The sequence below is a fragment of the Protopterus annectens genome, chromosome 9.part0 (genome assembly GCF_019279795.1).
Source record: "Protopterus annectens isolate FY-2018-M chromosome 9.part0, PAN1.0, whole genome shotgun sequence".
NCBI classification, from domain to species: domain Eukaryota; kingdom Metazoa; phylum Chordata; order Ceratodontiformes; family Protopteridae; genus Protopterus; species Protopterus annectens.
In genome coordinates this window covers 1,310,538,410-1,310,550,909 of record NC_056743.1, presented here as the reverse complement: position 1 = coordinate 1,310,550,909, position 12,500 = coordinate 1,310,538,410, and the positions used below count along the sequence as shown (strand labels likewise).

Genomic DNA, 12,500 nt, shown 5'->3' with positions numbered 1-12,500 from the left:
TATATTTCCATTTCATTTGCTTAACAAGACATTTGGTTGTTCAAAATGTTTGGTGGAGTAAGAATATGTCAACTTTCACAAGATGGTCATCTAAGTATGGCTTCTTACTGTTAAGCCAGCTAGTTCGCATTGATGTCCTGTTATTATCCTCATCTGATCTCCAAATTCCAAAAAAAAATGGCAAAACACAGATAAAGATAAAGCACTGAAAATTTTGGTTTAAGGGTGAAGCAGACCTCCCCTTTTAATTTAACACATTTTGTAAACATTTTTTATAAATGTTATACAGCATGTAATTTATATTGTGAACAGCTGGGGCTGCCTTTCCAGACTGTTGCCTTGTTCATAGTACATTTGGTTGTCTATGTCCTCCTGCAAGTATTATTACTGCCTGCTGGGCTGTATACATGAGGCGACCCACTCAGTAAGCAGGCAAAGGCAATTAACTCCAGAAACACACAGAAAAGATATTTGTAAGGCTTCTTTTTGGTACTATAGCATTGCATCCCTGTTCCAGAGTGACAGGAGTCATGCTGAAAAAAGACGCATTCACTTTTCAAATAATACTGTGGGCATAAAAAACTATTGCCAGAACTGACTTTACATTTCTTGATTGTGGAAGGTCTAAATTGTTGCTCACACACATTGACTCCTGGTTTGTTAGTCTCCAGATCAATGAGTAAAGTAGGAGTGACTGTATGTTGTGGGGGAGGGAGAAGTAACACAGGACAGCTAAAACAAAAAAGGCTCCTGGAGTAGTTATATTTTATAATAACATCAAGTACTATTCAGAGCAGTATAACATGACTACTATGTTTACATGTAGTGCCAAAACTCTTGCTGCCATATAGAATGTGTTGAGCAGGAGGAAGATGGAAAACACGACAGTTAATATGAGCATGTCTGTTAGAGCACTGTGATGTTTACAATATCTATGAACACATCTCTTAGAGTACTGTGATGTTTACAATATCTATGAACACATCTGTTAGAGTACTGTGATGTTTACAATATCTATGAACATGTCTCTTAAAGTACTGTAATGTTTACAATATCTACAAACATGTATAGCATTGTGATGTTTACAATATCTATGAACACATCTCTTAGAATACTGTAATGTTAAAAATACCTACAGACACGTCTCTTAGAGCACTGTGATGTTTACAATATCTGTGAACAGGCATCTTAGAGTACTGTGATGTTTACAATATCTATAGACAAATCTCTTAGAATACTGTAATGTTTACAATATCTACAAACATGTCTCTTAGAGTACTGTGATGTTTACAATATCTATGAATAGGTACCTTACAGTACTGTGATGTTTATGATATCTACAAACACATATATTAGAATACTGTAATGTTTACAATATCTACAAACACGTCTCTTAGAGTACTGTGATGTTTACAATATCTATGAACAGGTATCTTAGAGTACTGTGATGTTTACAATATCTACAGACAAATCACTTAGAATACTATAATGTTTACAATATCTACAAGCATGCCTCTTAGAGTACTGTGATGTTTACAATATCTTCATAGTTGCAGTCAAGAAGGGTCACCTGGAGTTTTGGATATGAATGTCTGGATTATCACTTCAACATGCCCAGGCAGCAGGGAGATGAGTGCATCAATGCTGCTTGATTTTACTGTTGTCAAAAATAGCAACAATTGGAATGAGAATAAGTTAACCAATAGCAGGTATAACAGTTGGAGGAAAGCCAAGAAGGCATTTATTTATTTCATTTATTTATTTATATTTGTTTACTGGGGTAGTGCACTGATATCAATGGACCATTTGCAGGCACAGCCTGAGAATCCTATTTTTAGGGTTAGTCTCTCTTTCTCTCTCTTTCTACATCTTAATCGGATAGTAATGTTTATACATTACAATAGGAAGATTCAGGTTTAAAATAGTAAAAAAAATAAAATGTCAGTTAAATATTTCTTGGTCATTAAATAACTGCAGTAAGGCAAAACAAGATCACATTTTCATCTCATGGAGATTCTGGCTACTTCATGTACTTTGTACATAAACTCTTCACAAACCAAGGCTATTTTGATTTGGTGTGCTCAGTTTCTTTTCAGACTAAAGAAAGGCACTTCTATAGCATCATGAATGTGGAAAACATGTCTTGTGTTCGGGATGTGACCTGTACTTCCTCCTCTTCTATCCTCGAGGTGCAGATGAAACATTTTGGGAAGGTAGCAGACTCAAACCTGGTGGAAAAGTCTTGTCCAGACTTATAGAAAATAAAACGATACATTTCTTTACTAGTTATGCTTTTCAGGTTCTCCAGTCGTTGCTCCTGTTTGATGGAGAAGAAAAAAAAATAAAGTTAAAAAGAAGACTGCTAGATGGAAGCTGGATTAAAAAGGATTCAACAGTATACTCTGCAGTCTTATTTTGAAAATAATTACTTTCCATATATTTGTAGAATAGTTATCAGTGTTTTATCCCACACAGCTTATATATTTCCCATCACAGAATTTTAAATAAAAAAAGAGTGGGAGGCTAGAATTTTTACTGTCAAACATTTACCCACTTATTTATGTTTGATTAGCACTAACTCTGGTGCCTGTACTATATCTTTTAGAATCCATCAAAAATCAGTTTGCTTTCAGAGGTAAATATATATACCAATGCATATGCCTATTGATGTGGGAGCCCTACATGTGGGACAACAACTGATGATGTGGGAGTCAGGATGTGGGACTGCAGTTAGTGAAGTGGGATCCCTACACCTGGGACTGCAGCCAATGACATAGAATTCCTATTCTTGGGACTGCAGCTGTTGATGTGGGAACTGTGTGTGAGCCCCACACCTGGGACTGCAACTGATGATATTAGCATTATACATTAAAGTTCTGCAGGCATAAAAGATGAACTAGTTCCCTCAATGATTCACCATTGACTTGCCACTGTGCATCACATTAAAGTAATCACATGAAACATAGGGTCTGTCAGTGAGGGATAAGACATAGGGCATTCAGCTTCTGGACTGTTCTGGTAACAGTGTGGTGGGTGATTGAGTGGCTTTAATAAACAGAGAAAGAATGCCTCCAATAAAGGGACATTCTAATTGGACTTGCTCATGACAAATGAATATATTTATTCTCCATCATTATAATGCTGTTCTTATTGCTTATCACCTTAAGAGATATAGACTAACCCCCGGGTTTACGAAGCCTGGTAGAGTGTGCAGGATTAGTCTAAGAGCTATTTTCGGCAATATAGCTGATGTGCGATCCAGGAACGAGCTCCTGGGACATGCACATAAGCTCCTAGACTAATCCTGCACAGACCGAGCTCCTGTATGCAAATTACCCTCATTTGCAGGTGAAAACCATGCAAATAAGGGTAATTTGTGATCCAGGAAGCCGGCAGCTGTCAGTACAGGGTGAGTACAGTCTGCAGAAATGTACTCGGTTAGTAACCAAGTAAATTTCTGCAAACTACAAAATGGAGCTATGACAACTCCAAATAAAGGCTGTATATTATTGAGGAATCATGTCAATGGCCAAGCAGAAGGCCACTGGCATTGCAAACTGTTTAAAAAATAAAAAAAAATAACTTAATTTTTTTTTGCCGATCTCGGCTGTTTAAGCATAGGGCAGTGGCGCGCAACTGGGATTGGAGGGAAAATAATAAAATAAACCTAAAATAGGCATTCTAACTAAAAGCATATTCCGACATGCAAGTCAATGGCAGGCATAAGACAACCTGGCCAGTGAGTAATAGTTGCTAAGGGGGCAGCTTAGTGCGGGACATGTAACTATACATTAGCAGGCAATCCTATGCAAATGAGGGGAAGGTTAGTGAATCCCATATTTCCCCAGGGTGTGAGGCAGGTCCCAAGAGTGTAAGAGTATAAACAGATGGGTGCAACACTATATAGGTGATATCATGGGGGTGTGTGTCAGGCATACTGTAAGTGGATTGGAGCCCTGTGGCTCGAGAATTGCTCCTACCTTAGCACAGCTAAGCTAGGGGTGTGTCTAAACCTGCCTAGCACTCTTTACAAAGTGTAAGCAGGTGTGTGCACTGCACACCGGGTTTTACAGGAAGAAAAAGAAAGTTAAACCAGGAAATAGCAGCTCTGTGCACATTTGAGCACTCCTTTTGCACGGAGCGCACACAGGCTTAAACAGGGAGGCAATGGGAAGGGAAAACAGCAGTAGGAAGGTAATCAAGGAGAACTAGCTTAGCTGACAAATGAAATGTATCAGACTCAGCCAATTGCACAGGCAGCAGACCAGCCCAGCCCAGCACACCACTACAAATGATGCAAACACCTTTCCCCCTTGTTTTTCCCCAAAACTCTGCACCACTGGTGTATACCAATGGGGAAATTTTACAAAATGAAAGCAAGAGAAAAAATGTTAGGGGCTGATTTTGCTATCATAAACCAGCATGTGAAAGAGGCTGAGGGTGGTGAGGATGTGAATGCTGCTGGGCAACCCACAGTGAGGAGATGGAGAAGAGTGTACAGATCCAGGGTAACCTACCGAGGGCTACATGAGCTGGAGATAGTGGATTGCTATAGGGTGGACAGGGACCTCCTACAGCAAATTGTTGAGCTGTGCTGTCCACACCTCACACACAGAACTAACAGAGGGGAATCACTCCCAGTGGATACTAAGGTATGTGTAGGCCTGAGAATACTAGCTACAGGTACCTTCTAAAGGCCAACTGAGGATATGATGGGGATTTCACAGGCATCAGCATCCAGGGTACTCCACCAGTTCCTGGATGCCATATCAGCACATGTCGGTGAGCACTTATATTTCCCCATCACCCGTGAGGTGTTGGCCAGCAATATGCATCTCTTCCACCAAATAGCAGAATACCCTGAGGTAGTGGGTGCAACAGACTGCACGCACATATGTATCAGAGCACCACCTGGTAAGTGGGGTAGGGTCTACATCAACTGCAAGGGCTTCCCCTCCATCAACTACCAGGTTGTGTGCAATTCCTAGGGCATAATAATGAATGTGTGTGCTGACTGCCCTGGACACTACCACGATCCCCACATCTGGCATCTGACGCAGTTGTACCAGACATTTGCCAATGGGTACATCCCACACGGTCACCTAGTGAGGGATGCTGGATATGCACTGGAGCCATGGCTGATGACACCCATCAGAAATGCACACACACCCGAGCAAGAACTCCATAATGAGGCACACGCACAAACACGAATCATAATAGAGCATGTGTTTGGGATGCTCAAGTCATGGTTTCAGTGCCTGGACACATCTGGTGGAGCCTTGCAGTACTCACCAACTACATGTACCCAAATTGTCCTTGTATGTGCCATGCTACACAATATGATCCTGCAGAAACAATTGCAGCAGGAGCAGCATGGGGCAGGGCCACACAGCCCCCCACAATTGCCAAGGCATGCACAGGCACAGAGTGATTCAGAGGAGGAACAATTTGAGCCTGCCCCAGTAGGCAGAAGAAGGTGTGCCCAGTATGCCCTGGCCTTGGCAAAGAGGCAATGCATAGCACATGCACTGACAGAGTAGGGACCTAGGGAATGGTGCATCTCTCTGACTCACACATAGTGTAAAAGGGATGCCAAACATGACACTACCTGTGCTTAACCATGTACAGGGAGTGTACTATGCCCATCCAACATAGGCAGCCCTGCAGCACCACCCTCAATACTAGGACACCCACAAGGTAAGTGACTCACACATGCCAGTTGGGGGGATCACAAACCCAACAACAGTTACAGCCAGCAGGATAGGTGTAAACAAACACAAACAAATGCTGCACTATGGCATCTGAATGAGCCCTATGGGTAACTCCACCCCTCAGGCCTACACAGACGGATTACAGCAGGCCAGGCAAATGGATATAAGTTGTGAAGGCTAGGAAGTCAGAAACTAATATGTAGGTAATTAAAGCTAAGATCTGTAGTACACTGGTATGCCTCTAGCCAGCACGATAGGTAAGACTACAGACTGAAATGGAGTACTCGACATACCAGTACAGTCCTAGCAAATGTGTACAAGTGTCAGGTGTGCCCCTCATCCTATGTACACTTATAGTAACAGTCAGGTGTGCCCCCCACTCCTGTGTTGAAATGTAGAAACAGTCAGGTGTCCTCCCCCGCTATGCAGATATGTAGTAACAGTCAATGCCAAATGACCGATGGATACCCTGCAGACACAGCATGCTACCTGCCAGTGTACAACACAAAGGTCAGCACCACAGTACTAACTACCTGGACTTGATCCACACATGCAATACAGATGCTCATACTGGGCATGCTCACACACTTAAACATACAAAGGCCATGTCTGCAAACACCAGTGAACCAGACATATCTGACAGTCGCAGTTCTTAGTGCAGACACAAGTCAGTATGCACCACTCCTGCCTTGCATGCACAGTGGATAGGAATACAGACATATATGTAAGGACAACACACTATAATAAGCCAAAGGTAGATGGACATAGATGTGTGGAAGAAGGTGACCATGACAAGGTGCCATCTGGGCCTGTTCCAGCCAGCACACAGCCAAAGGGCCCCAAACACATGAGGTGCAGATGTCACTCAGTGCAGATACTAGACACCAGTATCTGTCGGCATGACAGACTATGTTGTGCATGTGCCAGCTGTGCAACATGACTGTACAAGGAAGTAGTCATCTAGTAGCTATATAAACGTACCTGTGACATATGACCCCATGTGTGCTAGCATGTGGCATATCAACCCCTACATGAATGGGTTATGTCCCATGCACACACCGCCCTCCCCACAACAGTATTATGACAAGCCTGCCAAGGTCATCCAATGTTAAATACACCTTTGGGAGAAGTATAGCTCAGTAATCTCCATGGCGTGTCCCATAACTGCTTACTGCTATAATGTGTTAAAGTAGTTAGATAAATGTTCTAACCCCAGACCTGGCAACTGTGTGTGTCGGACTGAGTAGAAAGCAATGCGTTTTAGGCTACTCACACTCCATACAATTCATATACTCACCTTTGGCAAGGCTACTGATGTCACTCACCTAGAAATACACCTCTGAGAAATGTATTGCCCAGCAACTTCCGTAGTGCATCCTGTAACTGCGTACTGCTGTAGTGTGATAAAATAGGTAGGTGTTCTAACCCCCAACCTGGCAACTGTGTGTATTTGTGTTTGTGTGTCTGGCTGAGTCGAGAGCTACCCCCACTCCGTACAATTTATATACTGAACTTTGGCAAGGCTGCTGATGTCACTCACCTAGAAATACACCTTTGGCAAAATCATAGCCCAGTAATCTCCGTAGAGTGTCCTGTAACTATATACTGCTGTAGTGTGACAAACTTGTTAGGTAGGTGTTCTAACCCCAGACCTAGCAACTGTGTTTGTCTGACTGAGTAGAAAGCAATGCTTTTTAGGCTACCCACACCCCGTACAATTCATATACTCAACTTTGGCAAGACTGCTGATGTCACTCACCTAGAAATACGCCTCTGGGAAAGTCATAGCCCAATAATCTCTGTAGCATGTCCTGTAACTGTGTACTGCTGTAGTGTGATAAAGTAGTTAAGTAGGTGTTCTAACCCCAGACCTGGCAACTATGTGTGTGTCTGATTGGGTCAAGCGCAATGGTTTTTATGCTACTCACACTTCGTACAATTCATATACTCAACTTTGGCAAGGCTGCTTATGTCACTCACCTAGAAATATACCTCTGGGGAAATCATGACTCGGTATTCTCCGTAACGTGTCCTGTAACTGCGTACTGCTCTAGTGTGGTAGGTGTTCTAATCCCAGACCTGACAACTGTGTGTTTGTGTATGAATCTGTGTGTGTCTGAGTAGAGAGCAATGCTTTTTGGGCTACTCACACTCCTTAGAATTCATGTACTCAACTTTGGCAAGGCTGCTGATGTCACCCACCTAAAAATACACCTCTAGGAAGGTTGTAGCTCAGTAATCATTGTAGTGTGTCTTGTAACTACGTACTGCTGTAGTGTGATTTAGAACTGTGGTATGGTTCCATCACCATCCATGGCAGTTCTGGATGTTTTGTGTGTGTTTCAATGTCTGTGTATGGAGCAATGCATTATAGGCTACTCACTTGCAGTACATTTCAAATGCCCTAATTTGGCAATCCTGCTGATGTCATTCATTGTAAAATACAACTTTGGGAAGAAAGTTCTTTAGTAATCCCTGTGGTGTGACCTATAACTGCTCCATGCTGTAGTGTGATATAGGCCTTGGTCAGGGGTTCAGTACCCACACGTGCCAGTTGTCAATGTTTTGTGTGTGTCTCACTGTCTGTGTGGAGCAATGCATTTTAGGCTAGTCACTCGCAGTACAGTTGAAATGCCCTACTTTGGTAATCCTGCTGATGTTATTCATTGTGGAATACACCTTTGGGGAAAAAAGTACTCCAGTGATGTCTGTGGCGTGTACCAAAACTGCGTACTGCTGTAGTGTAATGAACTAGTTAGGTAGGAGTTCTACTAACAGACATGGCAGGTGTGTGTGTGTGACTTGTGTCCTGCGTAGAGGTGGTTGTGAGTGTGTGACACCTGTGGGCAATGTGGAGGTGGTTTTGCTTATTTCTTTTATGGTGGCCCTACTATGTATCACAATGTCAACCATACAGGGATAACAGATGTAAATAAGCTGAGAGGCTGGGGTGCAAAGCCATACCCATACATGTGACATCAAGGCCAGCCAATCACAGTTAGCAACCCCACTATTACCTGGAACACACACTCAACCCATTTGTCATATGCACACACATGCCGAGGCAACAGCCAATATGTGGGTAGTACACTGCATATTGGCCACTGATAGTAACTATGCAGTGATAGCAGTGGGCTACAGAGGGCATGTCACCCTGCCCATCTGTCCAATATGCACGTACATGCAGACAATCCACCTCCACCATATTCCCCAATGGACACCTGCACCACCTGTGCTGCCTTCACATGTGACAAACAACGGACTTACCATTCCTGATAACATGCCCTGTATGGACCGATTACACTGACATCATGGAATGCTGTTAGCATGCTATCAATGTAGGTGCAGCATACACCTGCTGCCCATTACCAGCTCCTGCCACAGGTAGGCAAGACTGGCACATCTGATGATAATCTGTGTTCACAACATGGACCAGACACCCCAGATACAGTTCCACATGTCACTGTACATGCTTGTGGGAGGTGTGCACATCCCAGACACCATCCATGTCATGGACTAAGGAATACATACATGGCATGTGATGTACAGCATTGGCCACACACAATAGTTACCCAAGTGACTGAATGGGGAATGCAATACCCACCTGTGTGGGCAAATGCAGAAACTATAGGCCTGAGCCACAATGCAGACCATTGTCATGTGGCCTGATGCCAAAGTATACCCATCGCCTACCCTTGTACAGCCTGCTGGCACAGTTGACCACCACACACCTGTGCAGACATGCACCCATGCATGTCAAAATTGGCACCCTGTGTGTTCATGTGTGTGTTGTATGGTGTGTATGTCTACATCCACACTCACTACAACCCCCCAGGGTGTACTGAAGCATGTTGTCTGAAACCTCCTCATACTCTTTGCCCATACAACCTCCGTATGACCCATGTGGTGCATGTGATACCTGCACACTGATGTGTTCTGGCAATCCCACTAATGATGAGTTGCACTCCAGGCCCTGCCAAATGTGTCAATGTGTGTGCGTCCCTGTGTGAGTGTGCCTGTGTTGATGCTAGCACCTGTTCATGCAGACAATCACGTGTACGTCACCTACCGTATATCTACCGTATCCCTGTTGCAGATGTCACTCACCATCACATATATGTTCTGAGTGCTCCACAGCAGGTAACCCATGTGGCGCATCCAATAAGTGCATAGAACTGTGATAGCACTACATAGTTGTCAGAGGTTTGATACCCTGGGCTGGTAGGTGTGTGACACAGACATGCTTCAGTTTTACTCTCCCACCCCTCCCTGACATGTATTTGCTTCTGTCTGCCTCAGCCACTCTCTCTCTGGTGGATGTGGAGACCAACACCTAACTTGTTTAGGCCGCAGCATGTGCATTTTAAGTGATGCTCATGATCAGCTGATGGTCTCTGCACGAATTGCAGCCCTGAATGAATTGCAGCCCTCCCCTAGCTGATTGCATGTGGAACAGCTTTGATAACATTTCCATAGCCAATTGCATGGAAACACACTCCAATACCTAGGAACATCATGGTGGTGTTGGTCCTTTTCGGTCACTGTGAGCAGGAACTAGATCTCTGTTGTTTGGCAAACAGCATCTTAGATGGATTGGGGATTTACCTCTAACAACATACACTGTGGAAAGAGGGCAACAAACAGGAAAGGGATGTGCCTGACCTAACTACAGACTGTAAGTGCTGCTATACTGCATTTGGAGTAATGTTGGTTTAACAGTGTTTGTCTGGATATGCGTATCGTACATGTCACAATACCTGCCATGTCAGTTCCATGTATATGAGGAATCTCCATCTGCAGGGTCATCTGCAGACTGGGCAGTGTTGTGCCTTTGGTTTCATGTGTTAGCCACAGTGCATCTATCTGTGGAATGCAGAAGGTAGTGTGAGGATTGCAGTCTGTAGATGCTGAAGGCCGTATACAGTTACTGACTTCATATCCCTCATAGGACATATGTTGCAACAAACCCCATTACAATGGAAACTTTATGAGGTTATCACAGCAACATGTCTATACTGGCCCTGTGTATGTGCTGTCAGGCACACCTCTGTCAACCTTTGTACATATGTCGTGCATGAAGTGGTGCATATGTGCTGTACACCATAAATAGTGTCATCATATTTGATAACAAGCCAGTGATATATCAGATTGCTACATGTCATGTACAGTAGGGGTTATATTTATTGACATAAACTTGGCATTCTGTGGATGTTTGTAAGTACTGAGGTCTGTGTAGTGATGGTGAATGTCGGCAGTGTGTGTATTGTTAATATGTACTTTAGCCTGTGTAAAGACTGTGTTAGATGTCATTGTTCTAGCTCCCCTTCTATCAGATGTTACATGCTGCCCACTGTATGGTACCGTTTTGACATACATGTTTGTAGAGCCATACACACACATGTCCCATACTACAGACAGCCATCAGACTAAACTGTGTAGCAGCCCAGTATATGTAGGGTAATTCTGTGAGTGGCACATATGAGGATGGTATAGAACAGATAGTCCATATACTGTAATATTATGCTAGCTTTCCATATGTGGCTGTGGCTGTGTTCACATTGGTTGTGGTGATGCATTGTCACACAGGTGTATCTTACCCTGTGCTGTGACATGGCTGTTGAGCCTGCTATATATATGCAGGTATATGTGCAGTCCCCCATACGAGATGCAAGCCAGTGTTGAGCCAGTCTGCCTGCAGCCTGCACAGTGCATTGTTACATGCCAAGCAGCTTAGTGTACTTAACCAGTGAGATGTCATATGCAGATACTTGCCAGATGTACTGCTGCCGAGCCTCCCTTAAAAGACATGTATGTCAGACAAAGCAGTGGGATGCTGTACAGATGTATGTCAATATCTAGTGGGTAGTATGTGTCTATGGCACCCCCTGTACCAGTAGTGATTATGTGTCAAGGCAGACAGGAGTGTGTGAATCCAACACCTATGGTGTCAAATGTATACTAGTTGTTATGTGTTATACCCATCTACATGGTTGTCTACATCCATATTGTCAGGCCTGGTACACATGTTGTGCACTAAAGGTTTGTGTGTACAGGGTGTGTCCGAAGTTCCACATATAGTGGCCAATATCTCTGCTGCACTCCACAGGGGCATTGCATGCTAATGGCGGTACTTTACAATGATTTCCTTAGGATGTCTGTCAGTAGCCAATGGCACACGTTATAAGCAGATGTCACCTTCCACACACATGTCTGTGAAGACAATCCCAATGACAGTAGCAATAGTCTAGTAATATACCTGCTATACATACCTGACATCCCCTTGCACTACAACGTTGGGACTATAGGGGCTGGGGTAGGTTTACACTCCATGTCCAGGACATATGGTGGAAATATATGTACATATACTTTTCCAGATAGCCATATATGTGTAATTACACATGTGTACTACTTCCAATTACCACTGTCATGTCAAAAACGCACTATAAATCCCTACAGTATGTGGGTGTGGTCCCTTTACATTCCCTGTGTGATGGACATCCTCCGTGTGTGTGCATCAGTGTTACAGACAGCAGGTAGCAATACCTCTTGCAGGGGAACCTGCACACTCAGAGCAGCCACATATTTGTAGGAGAATCAGGAACTATAGACAGACTGTGAGTAGGGCTGTGTTATACTTTGTGTAGTACTGGTATTACAGGGTGTGTGTACATACTAGTGTACCTTGGAATGCAGTCTGTCTGCACAGCTCACTACTGTGGGCCTATCCTGTTGCTGGACAGAGGTATGCCTATCATGTGTTGTCCATCCACCACACAGGTCTTGTGTCAG

The 12,500-nt window shown here is 43.6% G+C and overlaps 1 protein-coding gene across 1 annotated transcript in view; it reads right to left on the bottom strand.

Moving 5' to 3' along the window:
- Positions 1–1,306: 1,306 nt before the first annotated feature.
- LOC122810943 (interleukin-36 receptor antagonist protein-like) overlaps positions 1,307–12,500 on the bottom strand; it is a 51,183-nt gene continuing 39,989 nt past the window's right edge. Inside the window, exon 2 of the mRNA XM_044082471.1 lies at positions 1,307–2,317. Within this exon, the coding sequence (XP_043938406.1) occupies positions 2,114–2,317 (204 nt within the window). The 3' untranslated portion in view covers positions 1,307–2,113. The remainder of the gene's footprint in view (positions 2,318–12,500) is intronic.